Source organism: Pelophylax lessonae (genome assembly GCF_965119305.1).
Source record: "Pelophylax lessonae genome assembly, chromosome: 13".
Lineage (NCBI taxonomy): Eukaryota > Metazoa > Chordata > Amphibia > Anura > Ranidae > Pelophylax > Pelophylax lessonae.
In genome coordinates, this window is record NC_138780.1 from 139,479,935 (window position 1) to 139,504,238 (window position 24,304).

Consider the following 24,304-nt stretch of genomic DNA (forward strand, 5'->3'; position numbering starts at 1 on the left):
ATGTAAACATCCCTTGTGACAGTAATAGGCAGTGACAGGTACTCCTTATGGAGGGATCGGGGGTCTAAAATACCCCCGATCCCTCCACTGCACTTCAAAGTATTCAAAATGCAGAAATCTGCATTTTTGAATACTGACAGTTTTTTAAATTCAGCGCCGTTAGCCGCCGAGTGAACCAGAAGTGGCGTCATGACATAACAAAAGTCAGTGTCCAGCTTCCATTCCTGTGGCTACTGATCCCAGCACCACCTGTTGAAGCACTGCCAGCCCACCTGGCGGCAGCTGCCTCTCTCACTAGCCCTCCTGACTACTTCCCACAGTCCTACCAAACTGCACACTCACTACCCCTCTTGGGTGACTTCTCCCTGGAGATCTCCCAGACGTGCTGACTATCTCCTGCTGTCCCCACACCTGCTCCTGTGCATCCAGGACAGGACTCCTCTGTGTGATGTAGAGGATCCTTGCAGCACCTAAGACCCAGGCCCGAGGTTATCCCCCCTCCCTCCAGACTAGAGGGTTACCCTCAAGGGCCACGAAAGCTTCCTCAGCACTCCATCTCCATCTTCCACCCATCTCCATCTTCCACCCATCCTTCCATCTATCTTCCACCTCCTCAATACTCTTGGCAGCTCCTCCTAACCTCCCTCCCATTCTTCTGGAAACTTCTCCAAAGTTCCAGCAAGTAGGGGAAGGTACCACAATTGCCGCCTGATGAGTCATCCAGCCTCCCTGAGTCACTCACCCTGATCCAGATTCAACACAGGCTTTGCTGCCAACCAAGCCAAATTTACCTACACTATCAAAAAAAAACTATTTACACTAGAACTCTACACTAGAGTGGGCTGCATATCATTAAATATATTTTTTCATACAAGCAGTGTAAAAACCTTAATTTGCCTTGGTATTAGCAATCTACTATCTACAGCAGAGCTCAGAGAGAGGAAGGAGGAAACAAAACCAGGAGATGATTAATTGTGTTGCCCTGCAAGGAGCATGCTGATGGAAGGGGGAGCAGAGATTAGCTCATCAGTGTGCTAATTCTTCATTCATTTTTGGGTCATGGGGTGGGGGATCAGTATGTGAAAGTGAAACTACAGCAGAGAAAAATTAGGCCCCGTCCTCCTCCTCCATACAATTTCAGAACTGAATGTACAAAAATAAAATTATTTTACAGGTAAAACAGCTCTCATATATGTATGTTATCAGGGTATTTAGTTGTTTGTCTGGGGGCACCTGTTTCTATACAGTAGGTCATACAGTATCTCACAAAAGTTAGTACACCCCTCACATTTTTGTAAATATTTTATTATATCTTTTCATGTGACAACACTGAAGAAATGACACTTTGCTACAATGTAAAGTAGTGAGTGTACAGCTTGCATAACAGCGACAGTTTGCTGTCCCCTCAAAATAACTCAACACACAGCTATTAATGTCTAAACCGCTGGAAACAAAAGTGAGTACACCCATAAGTGACAATGTCCAAATTGGGCCCAAAGTGTCAAAATTTTGTGTGGCCACCATTATTTTCCAGCACTGCCTTAACCCTCTTGGGCATGGAGTTCACCAGAACTTCACAGCTTGCCACTGGAGTCCTCTTCCACTCCTCCATGACGACATCACAGAGCTGGTGGATGCTAGAGACCTTGCACTCCTCCACCTTCAGTTTCAGGATGCCCCACAGATGCTCAATAGGGTTTAGGTCTGGAGACATGTTTGGCCAGTCCATCACCTTTATCCTCAGCTTCTTTAGCAAGTCAGTGGTCATCTTGGAGGTGTGCTTGGGGTCATTATCATGTTGGAATACTGCCCTACAGCCCAGTCTCTGAAGGGAGGGGATCAGGCTCTGCTTCGGCATGTCACAGTACATGTTGGCATTCATGGTTCCCTCAATGAACTGTATCCCCCCAGTGCCAGCAACACTCATGCAGCCCCAGACCATGACACTCCCACCACCATGCTTGACTGTGGCAAGGCAAGACTTGGCAAGACACACTTGTCTTTGTACGCCTCACCTGGTTGCCGCAACAGACGCTTGACACCATCTGGACCAAATACATTTATTTTGGTCTTATCAGACCACAGGACATGGTTCCAGTAATCCATGTCCTTAGTCTGCTTGTCTTCAGCAGGACTTCCTTCTGGGAGGACAGCCATGCAGACCAATTTGATGTAGTGTGCGGCATATGGTCTGAGCACTGACAGGCTGACCCCCCCACCCCTTCAACCTCTGCAGCAATGCTGGCTGCACTCATATGTCTATTTCCCAAAGATAACCTCTGGATATGACGCTGAGCATGTGCACTCAACTTCTTTGGTTGACCATGGTGAGGCCTGTTCTGAGCGGAACCTGCCCTGTTAAAACGCTGTATGGTCTTGGCCACCATGCTGCAGCTCAGTTTTAGGGTCTTGGCTATCTTCTTATAGCCTGGGCCATCTTCATGTAGAGCAACAATTATTTTTTTCAGATCTACAGAGAGTCCCTTGCCATGAGATGGCATGTTGAACTGCCAGGGACAAGTATGAGAGAATGAGAGCGATAACAAATTGAACGCATCTGCTCCCCATTCAGACCATGTAACACTAACAAGTCACATGACACCAGGGAGGGAAAATGGCTACTTGTTCCCAATTTGGACTTTTACACTTAGGGGTGTACTTGCTTTTATTGGCAGCGGTTTAGACATTAATGGCTGTGTGTTGAGTTATTTTGAGGGTAGAGCAAATTTACACTGTTATGCAAGCTGTACACTCACTACTTTACATTGTAGCAAAGTGTCATTTCTTCAGTGTTGTCACTTGAAAAGATATAATAAAATATTTACAAAAATGTGAGAGGTGTACTCACTTTTGTGAGATACTGTATGTAAGTTGATTTATGAGCTTTCGGTTGGCGAATGTGTTATATTAGGAACATATTTATGCCCCTTTTGCCTGTGTAGGTAGGACCATTTGTCACTAGAGGAAAGAGATTTTCCTGTAAAGTGAGAGGGATGGCGACACAGTATATGATGCTGAACTTGGCCCCTAGGTTGAGGTTGCTTACCTGAGAAGTAAAAGGGCACAGTGCTATTGTTTAGTAGTGTCTGTAAAGGAGGATCACATGCACAGGATAGGGATTATCTCCTGTTGTCCACACTCCCACTCTCAAATGTAAAGTATCCTTGTAGAGCATTCTATTTGCTTACAGATCGTAAGCATAGATTTTGAATTCGCAGCACATTATTGTACATCTTCTCGATGGCAAGGTGCTCAAATGGCAAGTATGAATTAATTTTACAGCTTTCTGTGCATATTAATTACATCATTTGCAGGATAATTTGTTTTCCTGCTATGTGTAGGATTACCTTTTTTTATTTTGCCTGACAGACAGGATGATTATTAATAAAAAATTACTTGAATTAAGGTAATCACACCTAACAGAGAAGTATAAAACTTCCAACGGTATTAAAGATAAACGCAAGTATTTATGGAACCATTTTTCTGCAGTTCTATTGAAAAATTCTCAAAAGCCAAGGTAACTGCAACTGGGTTTATGATGGAAAAATGTTAAAGGAAGAATTCCCAGTATGGCTATTTTTACATTGTTACATTGGTCCAGCTTGGACCAATGTTAGTATGCGTATACTTTACTTGTGACATTGGATCCCCCCCTGCTTCCACTACCTTATTATGAATATAAAAACAATTTGCAAACCCATTTCATCATTGAATCTCTTCTTTGGGCTTCTACAGTCCAATATTTTGATATATCAATGATTGCGGTGATTTTAGGTCAGTAGTCTTTGAATGCCTTCCTTATCTTGCATGGTCATTTAAGCAATGTTATATCTTTCATATCCTGCGTGATTAGAGATAAATAAAGACAAATGTAATTTTAAGTTGAGAGAAACCAATAGATGTCTAGTTATTTTGTTGTGTATTCAGTAAAATGTTATCTCTTATATTTATAACCAACCAGTTACGATTAAGAAAGTGCTTATGCGGGTGCCATGGAAGCATGGTGGCTATAGCAAACGCCCTTTTGTTCCTGACTTAAAGCAATTTCTTCAGAACAAAGGTTACTTGTGCCATTTCAGTCACAGTATGAGACTTGAAGAAAGAAGATTGTGAAGAGTCAGCACTTGGCTTTTGTCTGCAGTAAACATTAATAGCTGCAGTCCTTGCTAATAATGGCCTTTTGGCATGGATTCTACTGAATGAAATGGAAACATGGAATCCTGTTTTGTGTTATGGCAATTGGATGTCTACCTATCTTGCATGGCATCAGTCCTAAGAAGACCAAACCTCATCTGGTTCTAAAAAAAAATGTGTCAAGCTTTGGACTCAGAAATAAGACTATACAGACTATACTGATGACCCTGGGGTTCTTCAGACTTTGCAGTGGCCCAGTAGTTGTTTTTGAACTTTTTGGAAAAAGGAAAGTCATATCAGTCCACGTATCCACTGACAGTTTTTTCAGTAGAGTGAACTAAACAAGATGCCAGAGACATATTTAGCCTACTTGTTGGGGTCGATATTTTCAAGATGATGTTTATAGAGACTTTAGAATTGTCACATTTATGAAGGATGTTCATAATCTGCTGGGCCAAATTCATTCCGACTCTTTCTTCTCAGATACAACGCATTCTTCTGTTTCTCGATGTCACACGGGAATGACATACTCAAACTCATGCAATAGCACAAGAAGGAAGCTCTTCCATATGTCATCAACCGAAGACTCTTCCTCTCCAATTTTTGAGATGGATAGTAGAAGTTCCCAATCAAGCAAATCCAACAGAATTGAAAGTAGTTCAGGTATGGCTTATAAAAGTACTGGCATTCTAAACTGGGCATTCTCGTGTTTTTTTCTTATGGAACATTAGCATTGCCTTCAACCTAATATTATTATCTGTCAGTATTTTCATGGCATGATGACATAACCAGAAATGAATAGTATACAAATTAAGCTAGATTTTAAGATATTTTAGCAAAGATTTGAAGCAAACCTGCAAAAACAATCTCAGATTTACTCCCTTTTAGTGATAAAAGATAAAAAATAGCATAAATACCTCTACTGCATGAAATGCTGCTTCAAGATTCCACAGCAACCTAGACTTCGCTCACATGGTCTCTGTTAAAGGATGATTGTCCAGTCAGAGGCTCTAGCGGAATCCTGATCCTCTGTTTCAGCAGGGATCACATGATCAATGCCAATGGATTCTGAAAGAGTAGAATGCTATGCCTTGTTTTACTTTCATGACTTTGAACCAGTGAAATATGCAGTGTAGCAGATTTTTAAAGCTATCCTGTCTCTAAAATTACCGTATTTTCTGGCGTATAAGACGACTGGGCGTATAAGACGACCCCCAACTTTTCCAGGTAAAATATAGAGTTTGGTATATACTACCTCTCTTCCAATGCACACCAAATAAAAATTAAAAAAACATCACATTTGATTTCAATATGGCCAATATTTCAATATTTGATTTCAAACTATGACCCAATAGTTAGAGGATAATATAATTGGCAAGTTTTAACTCAGGAAACAAAATAAAAAATGGCCCCTGATCTCAGTGACAGTGTTTTTTAATTTTTGAATGCATGTTTGTCATAGACGATACTGTGTCACTTGAATTTTCAGTTTTCATAACCAATTCAGCATCCTGTCTGTAACGCAAAGATATTTTTGCTTTCTGAACACAACCAGCCCTTCCACGTTTATATAGTGTGATCCAGCACCTAGATGCTATCTATGATTAAAAATACCATATGCCCGGGGTATGGAAAAAAGAGATAGAGAGAGCGGCGATGTGACCAGAAAAACATGCCTCTTTCACCTGTCTGGCCCGCCATTGTATCCTGTTACCGTACCTTCTTCTCTGCCTCTTAGATCTCGCACATGTGCGCCTGCACCGCTTTACTGCAGTCCTCGGGAGCGAGACGCAGAGAAGGAGGTACGGAAATAGGATACAAGGGCGGGCCAGATGGGTGAAAGAGGCATACCATAGTCTCTGAGACAGGGAGGGCTGGGAAGCAGGGAGAGCCAATCCAAGCAGGCATACCGTGGCCCTTTTTGAGTCCCCCCCCCCCCCTACCGCACAGTTAAGTCGGCTCCGAAGTTTCAGCATCCGCCCTATAAGACTAAACCCGGTGTATAAGAGGACCCCCGACTTTTGAGAAGATTTTCCTGGGTTAAAAAGTCGTCATATACGCTGGAAAATACGGTACTTTTCCAAAGAGTTGCCTGTAGAGGAAGAGTGTAAATACTTACATTTCCTGGTGACCACACTGCTGAATAACTCTCTGATACAGAAATCACTATTGGAAGTCTGCTCAAAAATCTACATTTCCAGGAGTGTTGACTTCTTGGTCTCCTGTCTTGCACTGTGGTTTCTTCCCGTTACTACTGTCTCCTACAGTGGTGGGCAGGAAGAACCACTAAGCGTAGTAGGGGACCAGGAGATTCCAGAAGTGTTTCTGAGCAGACTTCTGAGGACAATTTATCTGTATCAAAAAGGTAATCATTCATGTGGGTAGGAGGAAACACTAAGCTCAGCAGAGGACCAGGATTTTGACACTTCCAGGAGTGTTAGTTTCCAAATAGATTTGGAGGACAATTGCGCTGTCTCAGAGCAGCTTTTAGAAATGTGGGCAGCATGAGAGCTAAGGATATTATTTTCCTTTACAGGCAACTCTTTCTTGTAGCACATTTCATCTTACACAATACTAGCGCTTTGCAAATTCTAAAAAATTGGGAGTTTACATATTCTCCCATCTTTTGCCGATTTGGTGTTTGGTTTGTTTTGGTCAGCTCCAGCAAGGCTATCTAAGCTTATGGCCTTCTTATATGACAGAATATTCTGGCACTGTTTAGATAATTCTCTGCTCACAACTGTTATTTTTGCTAAGTTAGTTTTATGTTATGAAATACTCACTAACGCACTTTTGTAAAGCGTTATTAAATCCATAAATTACACGGCTTCATTGACTTGTTACAACATCTCAACCAAAACAATCCTTAAGTACTTTGCATTCAAAAAGGTAAAATTGCATCTTTTATCCTTCTGTTGGGGCTCATATACAAGAGTCCTTGGCATTCTATTGCTCCATCAATTTCTATCTTGACATAACGGCATAAGATTCAGTGTACTTGAGCCCTCTTATATATTTGTATGCAGCTAAAGATGCATTACTTCTAATATATAATTTATATGGAATTCATTTTAAATAGAATTTATAATCAAATAAAATCTATCTGTCACTTGAATAAGAAAACTCATCAGTCATTAATATGCTGGTTGATGAGTGCTTGTCCCATTTGCACATATATGCTGTCCTCAGAATTTAGTGGGTTGACAACAATCCCAATTGATGCTGCATCCAGGATTAAAATGATGGTCTTGCTGGTCTGTAGACTGGGTTGAAGGGCAATTCAGCTTGTTGTACAATAATTTGGAAAGCTTACAGTTTGAATTATAACAGCATGATGCCTCTAATAGCTACATACAGTAACTTTGTTTAGAGCTGGAATCCAGGCAGATATAAAAGACATAAATTAACACAGCTCTTGATTCATTAATATGAACTATGTTATCAAAAGTATTGGGACACCTGCCTATACACGCACATTAAATTTAATGGCATTCCAGTCTTAGTCCGTAGGGTTCAACATTAAGTTGGCCCACCCTTTGCAGCTATGACAGCTTCAACTCTTCTGGGAAGGATGTCCACAAGGTTTTGGAGTGTGTCTATGGGAATGTTTGACCATTCTTCCAGAAGCGCATTTGTGAGGTCAGGCACTGATGTTCAATGAGAAGGCCTGGCTCACATTCTCCACTCTAATTCATCCCAAAGGTGTTCTGTCGGGTTGAGGTCAGGACTCTGTGCAGGCCAGTCAAGTTCCTCAACCCCAAACTCACTCATCCATGTCTTTATGGACCTTGTTTGTGCACTGGTGCGCAGATATGTTGGAAAAGGAAGGAACTGTCCCCAAACTGTTCCCACAAAGTTGGGAACATGAAATCATCCAAAATGTCTTGATATGCTGGCGCCTTAAGAGTTCCCTTCACTGGAATTAAGGGGCCAGGCCCAACCCCTAAAAAACAATTTCACATCATAACCCCCCCCCCCCCCCCCCACACCAACTTATTTGACCAGTGTACAAAGCAAGGTCCATAGAGACATGGATGAGCGAGTTTGGGGTGGAGGAACTTGACTGGCCTGCACCTCAACCCAATAGAACACCTTTGGGATGAATTAGAACGGAGACTACAAGCCAGGCCTTCTTGTCCAACATCAGTGCCTGACCCTCACAAATGCACTTCTGGAAGAATGGTCAAACATTCCTGTACACACAAAAAAATGCAGGAACTAGTCCTGAAGTTGATGGACTTTACTGGCAACAACATGAGACCAATACAATTTGTTGTATAAAAGTATCAAATGTTTATCAATACACATATTTAAGAGTCGGTTCACACTATGGCGACACGACTCTGTACTACTTCGGGGGCGACTTGTGAAGTCCTGTGCACCGCGACTTCGGCGCGACTTGCACGGACTTCATATAATGAATGTCTATGCAAGTCGCTCCGAGGTCGCCCCGAAGTAGTACAGGACCCTTTTTCTAAGTCGGAGCGACTTGTGTCGCTCCTACTAGAACGGGTCCTGTAGCAGTCAATGGAACGCGAGGGACCGCGACTTGTCAGGCTGACAAGTCGTCTGACAAGTCGCATCAGTGTGAATCGAGTCTTAAAGGGACGCTTACAAAGCATCCAAAAAACAACAAAAAAAGAAAGCTTAAAACCATTCATGTGACATACTAGTGCACAATATGGCCCTTATACAGCACCTCCCAAAAGTTGGTACAATACTTGCATGCAGACGGATGTCTCTTGTCGAGGTAGCATCAAAGTCCTGTAAGTGTTACCTAACTGTTAACCTTTAAATCAACTTTGAAGATACTCGTCTGGAAATGTGCTACACAGTAATGAAAAATTAAGATGTACTACGTCCTGAAATTAATATACCGTAGCATTGGAAGTTGGTTGAGGCAATATGGATACATGGGACGGCAAAAGACTTACATACAATAATATTTTGTAAAAAATATATATTTATTGATTTTGACAATTGTGTGGTTTCCCTATAGAGAGGAACCATACTCCACCTCCAATTCACTCAACATGTTTCGCGGCAATCCGCTTCATCAGGAGTATGATACAGGAGGAATTAGTCTAGAAGAAAATGGAAATAGAAAAAAAAAAAAACCATGATAGCATATTGAACACAATATATATACATATCTATCTATACTTCAAACATCCCGTAAAAAATAGCAGTAAATCCCCCTTAAAATACCCAAATGGATCCCCCACTCTCCTCAATGGAGGGTGGAAATTGTGGACAAGGGTATTCCAAGTTTTACAAAATATTATTGTATGTAAGTCTTTTGCCGTACCATGAAAGTCCATATTGCCTCAACCAACTTCCAATGCTATATTTGAAGATACTCAGCCAACTATGGGAGAAATGCCATTATAAAAGTCATCATTGAGGGTGATTAAGAGTTCAAAGGCATTTATAAAAGGCATAGCATATCTAGATAAAAAAAGAAGAGTATATTTGAATTTTAACCTCTAAAATTATTTAAGATTCATATTTTAAAGTATAGAAGAAAAGAGATGTCGTTGTTAGATCCTCAGCTCTAATTTTTGTTCTATAGTTCATAAATCAGCCCTAATTTGTTAAGGCTGACATGCTTTGGGCTGTTTTATTAAAACAAAAGCCGCTGAGGCTAGACAACCCCCAAAAATGTCCCACAAATACTCTTAGACATTTTAACCCCTCTGGAAGATGTCAAAGATGCCAGTAAGTCAATGCGCATCCACCTCGAATAGGTCAAAGCAAGACACTTTCTCAGGACATTTGTGAGGACAGCAAATCAGAGACTAGCTCTTGTTCTGGACATCATCAGAGAGGCAGATAGGCCGCCTGCTCAGGGATTTATATTTTACATCTCTGAAACATCTTGAGCTATAAAGTAAAAGCAGGCAGCTCTGCGAGCAGGTTTCTCTAGGGTACTTTCCGATTCAGTTTTATGTTCCGTTGAGATAAAAAAAATTGGAAAGGAATCTAGGAATTTTGAATGTATTTAATTATCTGTGAAAATAGTAAGTGCAGGCTGTAGTTACGGATTAATAAATAGAGCCTTGGTACTTCAAGGAGGCTAGATTTCTCATTTACACATTTCCCTTCTGCTTGCAGAGTAATTATATCTGTTATCATCTTGGTTTCAGAATAAAGGGCAAGTGTTATTGAACTTTAAAGGATAAATTCACCTTTACAAAAAAAATTATAAATGCAAATTTTATATATGCATTTATTATTATTATTTTTTTTTTTTTTTAAAGGACCTGTAAAGCATTGTACCTACGATTAGCAGATCTTGGGTGTAATGCCACAGTCCTGCATACTGTCTGTGTATCTGTCTGGCTGTACCTCCAATATGGCCAGGCAGTTAAAATGTGACAGGAAGACTTAATGAACTACCAATACCGCCATGGTAGTTCATTGAGAACTACAAGCCGACAGCTGCAAAGGCTGTTGGATCTTGTAGTTTTCTGATTCACATATCACTGTCATTTACAGATTGTGACAGCTAGTGGGAGGGAGAAGATCTCAGACCGGGGGGAGTGGGGCCGGTGCATCTGTAACATGTTACGTTACACCCTGAATATGGGTGTAACATGTTACAAAAGGTGAACTTATCCTTTAAAGAGAAACATAAGCTTAATTGTCTATTGGAGACCCCTTACCATATGGACTGGCAGTATTAAAACCAAAACCAAAAATGTATAATGTTGCAACCTACCAATCCTAAATGTGGTGGCTGCATTACTTTTCTTCTTTTAGGATTTGTGGCTTCATTTTCACCTGCTAATATAGCCAGAAAGTCTGTTTTGTTTTTTAGCTTACTTTAACAGATCAAGTTGTCCAGCAAAAGTGGTAGTTAAAGGGTTGAGACAAACCATTTACCACTGACAGAGGTGCTTTCAATAGTCAGCTTTTATTCCTTCATGCAAAACCTTTATCCATATATACAAAAGCCTGTGAAATTGATAACACTTAACTGTGGCAAAAATAAACTAGAACTAGATGAGGGTGCGCTTCCCATCCGCACCAAAAAGCCACTTAACTAAAAGGTAATCTCTATTGTAAATCATAAAAGGTATGCAAATGACCATAACAGGTCTACCTATAGGTTGAGATAAATGCCATTATATACAGTGCATTGCGAAAGTATTCGGCCCCCTTGAACTTTTCGACCTTTTGCCACATTTCAGGCTTCAAACATAAAGATGTAAAACTGTAATTTTGTTTGAAGAATCAACAACAAGTGGGACACAATCATGAAGTGGAACGAAATTTATTGGATATTTCAAACTTTTTTAACAAATATAAAACTGAAAAATTGGGCGTGCAAAATTATTCAGCCCCCTTAAGTTAATACTTTGTAGCGCCACCTTTTGCTGCGATTACAGCTGTAAGTCGCTTGGGGTATGTCTCTATCAGTTTTGCACATCGAGAAACTGAAATTTTTGCCCATTACTCCTTGCAAAATAGCTCGAGCTCAGTGAGGTTGGATGGCGAGCGTTTGTGAACAGCAGTTTTCAGTTCTTTCCACAGATTCTTGGTTGGATTCAGGTCTTGACTTTGACCATTCTAACACCTGGATATGTTTATTTGTGAACCATTCCATTGTAGATTTTGCTTTATGTTTTGGATCATTGTCTTGTTGGAAGACAAATCTCCGTCCCAGTCTCAGATCTTTTGCAGACTCCATCAGGTTTTCTTCCAGAATGGTCCTGTATTTGGCTCCATCCATCTTCCCATCAATTTTAACCATCTTCCTTGTTCCTGCTGAAGAAAAGCAGGCCAAAACCATGATGCTGCCACCACCATGTTTGACAGTGGGGATGGTGTGTTCAGGGTGATGAGCTGTGTTGCTTTTACGCCAAACATAACTTTTGCATTGTTGCCAAAAAGTTCGATTTTGGTTTCATCTGACCAGAGCACCTTCTTCCACATGTTTGGTGTGTCTCCCAGGTGGCTTGTGGCAAACTTTAAACTACAGTTTTTATAGATATCTTTAAGAAATGGCTTGCCTCTTGCCACTCTTCCATAAAGGCCTGATTTGTGCAGTATACATATATTGTTGTCCTATGGACAGAGTCTCCCACCTCAGCTGTAGATCTCTGCAGTTCATCCAGAGTGATCATGGGCCTCTTGGCTGCATCTCTGATTAGTCTTCTTCTTGTATGAGCTGAAAGTTTAGAGGGACGGCCTGGTCTTCGTAGATTTGCAGTGGTCTGATACTCCTTCCATTTCAATATTATCGCTTGCACAGTGCTCCTTGGGATGTTTTAAGCTTGGGAAACCTTTTTGTATCCAAATCCGGCTTTAAACTTCTCCACAACAGTATCTCGGACCTGCCTGGTGTGTTCCTTGCTCTTCATGATGCTCTCTGCGCTTTAAACGGACCTCTGAGACTATCACAGTGCAGGTGCATTTATACCGAGACTTGATTACACACAGGTGGATTCTATTTATCATCATTAGTCATTTAGGTCAACATTTGATCTTTCAGAGATCCTCACTGAACTTCTGGATAGAGTTTGCTGCACTGAAAGTAAAGGGGCTGAATAATTATGCACGCCCAATTTTTCAGTTTTTTATTTGTTAACAAAGTTTGAAATATCCAATAAATTTCGTTCCACTTCATGATTGTGTACCACTTGTTGTTAATTCTTCTCAAAAAATTACAGTTTTATATCTTTATGTTTGAAGCCGGAAATGTGGCAAAAGGTCGAAAAGTTCAAGGGGGCAGAATACTTTCGCAATGCACTGTATGAATCAACATTTTATCTTTCTGTGGTAATACTAACATCTACCAAGTTTAAATGGTGAAACTTCTCTTGATATATACATATAGACAATATGAGGGTTATCATTTCCTCCTACATTCAATATAAAGGCTTCAGGTTGTTTAGAGGATATATAAACTCAAAGTCTACTCACCAACACCAACTTGTATAAAGAGATGGGGGAGTATCTGTCTCTCCTCCCATCTATTGGCCACATATAAAATATTTATATATTTATTATGTATATATTATAATTTATATATTTTTATATTAAACATTTTTATATGTGGCCAAAAGATGGGAGGAGAGACCCATCTCTTACTCCCATCTCTTACTCTTATCTCATACCCCATCTCTTTTATTTGTTGGTGTTAGTGAGTAGACCTTGAGGTTATATATCCTCTAAACAGCCTGGAGCCTTTATATTGAATGTAGGAGGGGATTATAACCCTCATATTGTCTATATGTATACAGTATATAAAGAGAAGTTTCACCATTTAAACGTTGTAGATGTTAATATTCACACATAGAGAAAGATTGTTGATTCAATTATAGTATAATGGCATTGATCTCATCCTATATGTATACCTGTTATGGTCATTTACATGCCTTTTATGATTTACAATAGAGGTTACGTTTTAGTTAAGTGGCTTTTTGATGCGTAGGGAAGCGCACCCTCGTCTAGTTCTAGTTTAAAACCTTTATCCCCCAAAAAATATAGGAGTAAAGCCCAGGGCTGGCCCAAGATATTGTGCTGCCTGGGACCAAGAATAAAAAAGGTTGCCGCCACCAAAAAAAAAAAAAAATCATGCCAAACAAAAGGCCACCACATCCATTATTTTATATAAATATAACCTTTTAGAAAATATTATGTATACTGCTATCTTCTTCCATAACTCACCACCTGAGCAGTCCACCAAACACCCGCTGTCTGTTCCCTGTCCTCCTGTCACTCCTGTATCTGCCGGGCCCACCGCCCTAGAAGATCCAGCCTGCCCCGCGTGAGATGGAGTGCGCTGTCGTCTGAGGTCATTGCGCACACCACAAACCCGTGGGGGAAGTTCCCCGGAGGAGATACTCTGCCTTCTCATACTCATCAGTTTGCACTATGGGCTGCAGTATGAGATGAGGAAATGCCACCCGTAACACACCGCAAACTGATGACACACAAAACTGCTATAAAAAAAAAAAAATCTTGGGAGTCAATTTGCTGCCCCTTTCCAAGTGCTGCCTGGGTCCAATGGACCCAGTAGGACTCATGGTAGGGCCAGCCCTGCTAAAGCCTCGTACAGATTATCGGACGCATTTCGTCAGTTTTTTGTTGCATGCTGGTCTCATATGGAAAGTGAAGAGGTTACTTTCATAGGAAAATTCTCGTATGACAGAATTCAACTTCAGAAGTGATGTCATGTGTTGAATTGTTTTGTATGTGTTCTTTCGTTTCCGAGCATGCAGAGTCTTGCTCTTACAATTTTTTTCAGACGATTACTGTACTAATTAACCGGTCGCCGACCGCCGCACGACTATATACTGCGGCGGTCAGCCCCGGCCAGGCAGAGTGACGTATCGGTACGTCACTCGCCTGTCACTGACTTGCGGGCCTATCGCGGGCGGGCGCGCGCCCGCCGAGGCGCGCGCCCGCCGCGGCGCGCGCCCGCCGCGGCTCGTTCACAGACAAGTCAGTGCGTGTGACCGGCGGACTCGATGTCCGCCGGTCACACTGCGATCGCTCCTGTGAAGGGAGAAAGACAGAGCGGCTTGTGTAAACAAGCTGCCTGTCAGTTCTCCCTGTGTAAAAGTGAAGATCTGTCCGTTCTACTATGTAGAACGGTTGATCTTTGCTTTTACACCAATAGGAATGTCCCTGCACAGTAGAAAGCACGCCCCTAGGACACACTTAACCCCTCCCTGTCCAATAAAGTTAACCCCTTCCCTGCCAGTGTAATTTTTGCAGTAACAGTGCATATGTATAGCACTGATTACTGCAGTAATGTCACTGGTACCCCCAAAAGTGTCAAAAATGTCAGTCAAGGGTCCGATCTGTCCGCCGCAATGTCGCAGTACCGAAAAAAAAATCGCAGATCGCCGCCATTACGCGTTAAAAAAAAAAACACCAAAAATGACAAAAATCTTTCCCTTTGTTAGTAAACGCGATAACTTTTGCGCAAACCAATCAAATTACGCTTTTTGCGATTTTTTTTTCCAAACATAGGTAGCATAAAACAAATTGGCCGAAAAATGTTAAAAAATTTTGATTTTTACTTTTTTTTTTGGGGAATTTCATATAAAAAAATGTGAAAAATATTGTTATTTTTGCAAAATTTATGCTCTTTTTTTGTTTATAGCGTGTGATCAAAAAATCGCACAGGTGATCAAATACCACCAAAAGAAAGCTCTGTTTGTGGGAAAAAAAGGACGTTAAATTCGTTTAGGTACAGCGTCGCACGACCGCGCAATTGTCCGCTAAAGTCACGCAGTAAAAAATCGCAAAAAAAACCCTGGTCCTTTAGCAGCCAAATCCTCCGGGGCTTAAGTGGTTAAATGAAAATCAGACGTTGTGTTCACATATGATAAAAATTTTTATAGCCTTCACATTCAGTTTTTGTCGTACGAAAATACGTAATTACCTGCCCGTTCGTCGGATTTTACTTTCCATTGTCCTATCATGTGTATGGGCCTTTGCTGTTTAAAAAATGTTAGCTGGAGTTTGGCTTTACTTTATTAATTAAGTCCATCTGAATTTGCTAGTGCTTCTAATACTGGCCAGATCTATCAGATAAAAAGTAAGGGGGAAAAAGCTTAAAAAAAAAGAAAAAGAAAAGAAATACAACCACCAAATTAGGGCTTGGTAAACTGCACTGTATTGAATTTTTGTTTTTGGGTTTTATACCACTTTAAGCCAGTAAAGGCATTGCTTCTGTATTGAACCTAGACATAAATGTTTCATGCTAGGATCTGGTCATCAAGAATTTTCTTCACCTGTTATGGGGTCACAGTTGCTGTCAGAGGCAGACTAGATATGTGGGATAAAGCTGTTTCTAAGCCAGATTGACATTTTTAGACTGCTAAGAAACAGAATAGTAGATCTCAGGCTGACAGTTTATTAGGTATTCTGATTTTTAGGTCAACTGAAAAAAAACTGAGAAAACCTACAAGCAGGTTTATCCTCGCTGACCAGAATATGGCATCTTGTGTGGAATTTGAAGTTTAATAACATTTTGTTTAAGAGGTAAACATTCACATAAGTACAGTTAACACAATTATTAAATTTACAATTATTGTAATTGTGAGTAAAAAAATAAATAAATAAAAATATGGCATTGTCTTTCTTTGCACAATATGCAGTAGCAAGAGGCCTGAGACATGACATACATTACCTTGAAAAAGTATTGATACCCCTTCAAATTTTTCTGATTTTTTATTTGTTAAAAATTTTGAAAACCATTTATCATTTTCCTTCTACAGGTGGTCCCCGGGTTACAAACAAGATGGGGTCTGTAGGTTTGTTTCTAAGTTGAATTTGTTTGTATGTTGGAACAGGTACATTTCTTAAGTGTAGCTCAGGCTAAAAAAATGTTTACGTCTTTTTGGCTAACATAGGGAAGGGTTGACACCCATGTAACATATGTTTTTCTGTCTGTACCCCTGTTCAGATGATTTCATCTCACTTTCAGTCCCTGTGACAATTGGAATTTGAAAATTTTGGGTTGTTGTGGAAACAAGGATTGGTGATAAAGCTTCAGTGGAGACACCTTTTCCCCATGAGAACTCTTACAGGAGTGAATTTCCCTTCCTAGGGATAAATTTCCTCTCACTTCCTGTTGTCTCCCTCCGTTTGTAAGAAGGAGTCGTTTGTAAGTCAGATGTTTGTAACCCGGGGACCACCTACACTTCACAATTATGTGCCATTTTGTGTTGGTCTATCACATAAAATCCCAATAAAGTACATTTATGTGTACTTGTGTCTGGATGATTGTGCAGTCTTGCATTACGTAACCCCCCCTCCCCCCTCCCAGTAGACTCACAATTAGTCATGACAAAAAAAAATGAAGAAAAATAGGGAAGGTGTAGAATGTTAAAAGGAAAACTAAATGAGGGCAATTTGAAGGTTGCAGTTTCTAAAAAAAAAAAATAGTTGTCTGGCTGTAAAGTGTATTTTCCAAATTTTATTCAGCATACTTGCTCCAGGTTAGCCACACAGCAAGCAGTGGCGGCCGGTCTATAGGGGGCACAGGGGCGCTGCCCCCCCCCCCCCAATCAGCATCTATCAGCATCTTCATGGAGAAAAAAAAAATACCTTTTAAAGCCCACTAGGGGCGCCGGACCTATTGAAGTCCAGGGGGGAGGGGGTGGGCATCTCACGTGCTGCCAGGCAAGGTGCCGATTGGCGGCAGTTCTGGGTGTCATCGGGGGGCAGAGCAATGCGCCCCGACACTACCCACTTCTACACTCCTAGTCCTGTGATTGGTCCAGACTCCAGCCTGGACCAATCATTCAGGACTCCCGTTTGACGTCGTCGCGGGGGCGGTGCGTGCGTCAGTCACTCTGACGCACACACCTTCCCGGTTCCTGCCCGCCGTCAGACACAGCGAGGAGGAGCAGCTGCGAGACGTCTCAGCCAGGAGCAGGTGAGTGAAGAAGCCGCCCGCTACTCACAGTCTCCTCTGCCGCTGGCCGCCACTGATGGGGACATGCTGGTCACTGCATTGATGGGGACATGCTGGTCACTGCATTTATGGGGACATGCTGGTCACTGCATTGATGGGGACATGCTGGCCACTGCATTGATTGGGACATGCTGGTCACTGCATTAATGGGGACATGCTGGTCACTGCATTGATGGGGACATGCTGGTCATTGCATTGATGGGGACATGCTGGTCACTGCATTGATGGGGACATGCTGGCCACTGCATTGATGGGGACATGCTGGCCACTGCATTGATTGGGACATGCTGGTCACTGCATTGATGGGGACATGCTGGTCACTGCATTGATGGGGACATGCTGGTCACTGCATTGATGGGGACATGCTGGTCCCTGCATTGATGGGGACATGCTGGTCACTTCATTGATGTGGACATGCTGGTCACTGCACAAATGGGGACATGCTGGTCACTGCATTGATGGGGACATGCTGGTCACTGCATTGATGGGGGCATGCTGGTCACTGCATTGATGGGGGCAGGCTGGTCACTGCATTGATGGGGGGCACGCTGGTCACTGCATTGATGGGGGGCATGCTGTGGTAACTCTGCATTGAATGGGGGCATGCTGTGGTAACTCTGCATTGAATGGGGGCATGCTGTAGTAACTCTGCATTGAATGGGGGCACGCTGTAGTAACTCTGCATTGAAGGGGGGCACACTATACTTTGATTACTGAAGGCCCCTTTCACACTTTTGTGACCTCAAAGTCACGCAATTTTTTTCTGCGTTTTTTGCCACAAAGCAATGCCTATTCGATTTTCTCTGTTTGCGCCCCACCAAAAATTCTGAGCACCAGCCGCCACTGACAGCAAGTATTGAAGCCACTAGATAAGCATGACAACCAGACATCTAGCATTTTTATAAGGAGGTCAGCATAGCAACCTCAGTTTTTCCCTCAATAAGGATTTCGTTTTTAGAGGTCCTGTCTGACACTATGCTCAAGCGGAGAGCAGAGGAGTGTATTTAGGAACATATGATAGATAACGCTTGCTTTGTAGTGCCAAGATTTTAGCTTTGGTTCCCACCAGGGATGTTATCTGCATGAAGTTTATATGCCCACACTGGTTTATGTAGGTTTTTTCATTTTTAATTGAAAAGACATATTTATATACTGTATCCCATTTATTTTCTACTTGTCCCTATGGTGTTGTAAAAGCCAAAAATGTCACCAGCACACCAAAGATCTCCGGAGTGGGTCCAAAGCTTTAATCAGCGATCACATCATTACAGAAGATAGCAATCTGCTGTAACGATGTGATCGCTGATTAAACCTTTGGCCACACTCTGGAGATCTTTGGTGTGCTGGTGACAATTTTGGCTTTGGCTTAACACATTTCCTGCCATTGAGCTACAGCAGCCACTTAGATGCACGGCCATTTCTACAGGAACATGTGCGTTGAGATTAGTGCGTTAGATGTTTCTACATGTAGGGACATTAGATTGTAAGCTCATCTGGGGCAGGGACTGACATGAGTGGTTCCGTGCATCCATTAAAGAGATGCAGAATGTGTTGGCATTATATAATTATTAAAAATAAAATAAAGATATGAATGTAGTTTGCGGTCTGGACCCTGCTCCATGACATATCTTGTATCTACTCACCCCATAATCTTACAAAATCAATAACATACACAAGATTGGAAAGTGGAATTTAAGGCAAGGGATAAGCCTTGAATGTTGCTGGAATTGCCATCTTTATCCTCCAACTATCACAATGTTCAATAATCTTACGGTTAAGCAGAAAACACCTTCAAAAGTAAACAAAATACGAGAGCAAGACAGACTGAAGCAGCCTGCGGAAACGAGGAGCCTTAAGTCTCAGAAGACTGCTGCAAATAGGCAATACTAACACCATGACCAAGTTGTCCCGGCTAATCAGCTCAACCTTCAGTGTCTCTTTCATCCAGATCAAGTTGGCAATTCTCAAAAGATTGTTTTTCCCATCCTCAACTTTGCAACATTATCAAGCTGACACATTTGAATGAGCATGCCTTCTTTAATGTAGCTGACTGAGCGTAATGCAAACAGACTCAGACTAAGAACAATAAGGATTATAAAAAGGGACACGTCTGCCATCAGTGGCATCGGACCTCATAGGGACATCCGTTAGATGGAGACATTTAGAATGGCTGTTAACGTTATAATGAAACACTTCTACTGTTTATGCTGACTTAAAACGTATCACGTTTTATAATGATTCACTGCGGTTTCTCGCCGTGTGACCCTTTAGCTGTGTGATTTAACAGGTACACATAGGACGAGACATGCTTGTGTTATGTCTGTTGTAGAAGGCAATGTTTTGAAGGACTCTTTCTGTGCTGCACTGTAATCTTATTATTATTGTCCAGTAAGCCCAGCTTGATTGACCGCAGCCAAGAAAATTTGGAGATTTTGTCTCTTAAAAAAGTAACTGTGGTGTAACAGCGCTTTAGTGCCCATTCACACTACCGCGACTTGTCTGGCGACTGGTCAGCCTGACAAGTCGCGGTCCATGCAGTGCTACGGGAACCGTTCTAATAGGAGAGACTCAAGTCGCTCCGACTTAGAAAATAGTTCCTGTACTACTTCGGGGCGACATCGGAGCGACTTGCATTGACATTCATTATATGAAGTCCGTGCAAGTCGCGCCGAAGTCGCGGTGCACGCGACTTCACAGGTCGCGGTGCACGCGACTTCACAGGTCGCCTCCGAAGTCGTGCCGCGCTAGTGTGAACCGGCACTTACAGCATGTATGCCCAAAGCATGCTGCCACTTGTATTTTGCACAGCCACTGGTGGGAATGGGCCCTAAAGATACAATGTGGCATCCTAATCACTGGGAAGGGTACATTGAGGAAATGTTCAGTTGTACAATAAAAATAAAGTGTCCATGTGCAAAATAGAACTCAATCTCAACCACTTGCCAACCAGGAATTTTTTTTCATACCTATACATCTACCGTAGTCTTACTTGCTCATTATCTGGCATGCCACGTACTGTCCATATCTGCCTCTTGTAGCTGCTGATTAGCAATCAGCCCCCACTGGTGAAATCAGATGACAAATTAAGGAAGAAACCTCAATCCAGGAAAAATAAAAGAATGAGATGTGTGTGAATATGAGTCCAGTATTTAGTAACAATGCATTAAAAATCAGATAAAGAATATATACAGAATACATATCACAAGGTTATAAGTACATCAAGGAAAATGACCAGTTATACCCATTACAGTGGTTCTAAAGTTTGGAACTTTTTTTTTTTTAAATAACAAACATGTTATACACACCTGCTCTGTGCAATGGTTTTGCACACAGCAGCCCCAATCCTCTTCTTTTTGTGTCCCCCTCCAGTGGTCCTGGCTACTCCCCCTGCTGAGGGCCCCCAATAGCAAGCCGCTTGTTCAATGTCCATTCACACCCAAAGTGCGGCTTGGCCAAGACCCTCCCCCACTCTCTCCTCAATGGCTTACTGGCTGCTGTGTGAGCCAGTGAGAAAACTGAGACATGGGAGAGACGCTGCTCTCCTGCACATTTCTGGATCATTTAAGGATGGACTGGGGGGGGGGGGGGCGGAGCTGTACTCAGAAGGTTTTTTTACCTTAATGCACAGAAGGCGTCAAGGTAAAAAACCTTGAGCCCTTAGAACCACTTTAAAGCTCTTCATTCAGTAATTGATTACTGTACCCCCTGCACTTTATAACCGACTTACTATATGATGCACATATGAGTGATTTGTTGTTTACTCAGTAATGGTCTTGACAGGATTTTTAGTATGTAAACAATTTAAATTTTGTATTGCAATTATAAGAATGTCATGTTTGATGTAACTTTCCCGCTTTCTTCTTTGCTTACTGCTCCATATGCAAAACCTTACATGTACGGTATCCTAAAAAGAGAAAAAAAAAATTTCAAACTGTATTTTGAAGTCCTAAGTTTAACCACTTGCCCTGGAAGATTTACCCACCTTTATGACCAGGCTAGTTTTTGCTATACTGCACTGCGTTGCTTTAACTGACAGTTAGGGGGTCATGCGACAGTGTACCCAAATAATATTGATGCCCTTTTTTTCCCACAAATAGAGCTTTCTTTTGGCGGTATTTGATCCCCTTTGTGGTTTTTATTTTTTGTGTTACAAACAAAAAAGCCAGACATTTTGAAAAAAAAATATATATATGTTTTTACTTTCTGCTTTAAAACATCTAATAAAAATAATTAAAAAAAAATCATATTTCTTCATCAATTTACCCCAATATGTATTCTGCTAGATTCTTTTGGTAAAAAAAAACCCCAATAAGCGTATATTGATTGGTTTGCGTCTACGATGGGATATTTTTATTTACTTTATTTTTTACTAGTAATGGCAGAAATCAGCAACCTATAGCAGGACTGCTATATTGCGGCAGACAGTCAGGACACTGACACTTTTGACACTTTTTGGGGACCAGTAACACTAATACAGTGATCAGTGGTAAAAATATGCACTGTTACTGTCAATATGGACTGTACATAATGATGATCTGCCTTGTTTACATAAGCATATCGTCGTTTCGCCTGTGTACCGAACAATCAGCGGGTGCCGGCGGTCATGGGGTCATGCTCGATACCCGAAAAAAGGATCAGGTATTTATGTTTTATCCTGCGCAGCACCGCCCCCCCCCCCCCCCCCCCCCGTAGCAGTAAAACTGCTATAGCACGGTCGGCAAGTGGTTAAAGTGTATTTTCCACTTTTGCTGCCTAATTGGGATAACACCTACTTTATGTTTGTTACATGTCCCCATTCACATAGCATAACTTAAAAAAAAATAAAAATTGCAATTTTTTAATGAAATTTTTTTTTATAGATGCTCTACCCTGGACCCTCCAGCAAGGAAAAACCATAGATAGTTCTCTTTGTTTATGGGGGCTGGGCAGTTTGTCATAATTAACCCTGTCTCTTCATTGCAAGCATATCTTCAATATCAATAGTAACTAGATTTGAACAATGTCTGTCTTAACAAAATGTAAAGATGTAGGGGCTGGGTTTCTTGCATTGTATGTTAATGAGGACAGACTTGGGACAGGCTCACTCTAATATTGTTCAAAAATCCTTGCAGTCAGCCAAGACACCCTCTCCTGAGAAACATCTAGATCATAAGAAATATTAAAAAAAAAAAAAAACATTTTCCAGCATGCTGTGTAAATGGGAACACATAACAAACATATAGCGGGGGTTTCTCAAATGTGACTCCAAAAGGGGAAATGCACTTTAAAGACTTTCACCTTTCCCATTTAGACATGGAGGCCTTATACATGTTGCCCATTCAACCCCTCATACACCTTTCCTGCTTTCCTTATTGTTCTTGCATCTATCACAGCCTGTGGGAGGAGCATGTGACCCATAGGACCAAATATTGGATTGTATAATAATGATAAATAATGATCGGAGTAGTGGAATCACTGAAAATTTGTAATCATTTCCTACTCTATCCAAAAGTAAAAAAAAAGGTATTGGCTTTGTATATACTTTATGGGGAACAGTGACTTTTAGGCTGGGTTCACACCATAACATACAGCTGCCGGTGCCGGAGCACTTTACTGCTGCAACAGCTGTGCATTGCCAGCTGCGGTAGGGGGCAGTGTGGTGTATGCTGCATAACACGGCTCCCCCTTTTTTTTTTGTACAAACTTTATTTGAAGTGTACAAAACCTACACTTCATTCATAGCGACGAACAGCAGTGTGATGGGCTGCGCTGCTGTACAGTGCCATGCAATTCGGCATAGTGCACTGCCATAAAATGCAGCACAAAGCAAAGAGAAAACAGGTACCTCTGAGGTAAGATTGTAAAAGTTTAATATATATATATATATATATATATATATATATATATAACAGGATGCAATAAAAACTTTACATAATAGTAAGTGGATGCAGGTCCATGAATAATCCGGTGTTCGGGGGCTGCTGGGGCCATCTCTTGGGTCGATGGGGTGCAGCATGGCTAGGCCGTGTTGCAGTGTGAATGGGACACATAGGAAACAATTGTTTGTCCTTCGTTTCCTTGCAGGGACAGACATTTTTCAATGCAGTAAAACGTCTTTCCCCACCCATTGTATAAATTAGCTCTTAATCAGCACTTGTTTGACAGAGCGGAAAACAAAGTCTGCCCTTTGCTGAGAGATTTTAAAGGGATTGTAAAGTCTCAAGGTTTTTCACCTTCATGCATTCTGTGCATGAAGGTGAAAAACCTTCTTTGTTGCAGCTGCCCCCAGAGCCCCCCCCCCCCTTTACCTTACCGAAGCCCAACTGTTCCAGAAATGTGCAGGAGCCCAGCGGTTCCAGCTGCTGTCTCTGTCCTCTTTGGATAGATTGATAGCAGCAGGAGCCATTGTCAGTCAAATCCAGTGACGTGGGAGTGGGGGGGGGGGGGGGAGTGGGGCTGAGTCCTGCTGTCTGTGTCAATGGCCGCAGCAGCAGGACTCAGGGGCACGCCCGCACAGGTGCCCCCTTGGAAAGTGGCTCTCAGTGGGGGCACTCAATGAAGGGGAGGAGCCAGGAGCACCGACAGGGCACCCCAGAAGAAGAGCCCTGGGGCTGATGTGCAAAACCCTTGCACAGAGCAGGTAAGTATAACATGTTTGTTATTTTTATTACAAAAATCAAAACCTTTACTTCCCCTTTAATAAAGTTGGGTACACACAGGCTGAATGTCGGGAGAAATTAGCCAGTTCAA

The 24,304-nt window shown here is 41.8% G+C and overlaps 1 protein-coding gene across 4 annotated transcripts in view; it reads left to right on the top strand.

Moving 5' to 3' along the window:
• Positions 1–24,304, top strand: part of SLC35F4 (solute carrier family 35 member F4) — a 393,851-nt gene that overhangs the window by 264,971 nt on the left and 104,576 nt on the right. For 2 of the 4 annotated variants that reach the window (XM_082275045.1, XM_082275046.1), the window contains one exon: positions 4,618–4,797. The exons of the other annotated variants lie outside the window; for them this stretch is intronic. In XM_082275045.1, the coding sequence (XP_082131171.1) occupies positions 4,618–4,797 (180 nt within the window). The remainder of the gene's footprint in view (positions 1–4,617; positions 4,798–24,304) is intronic. 4 annotated transcript variants of the gene reach the window in all.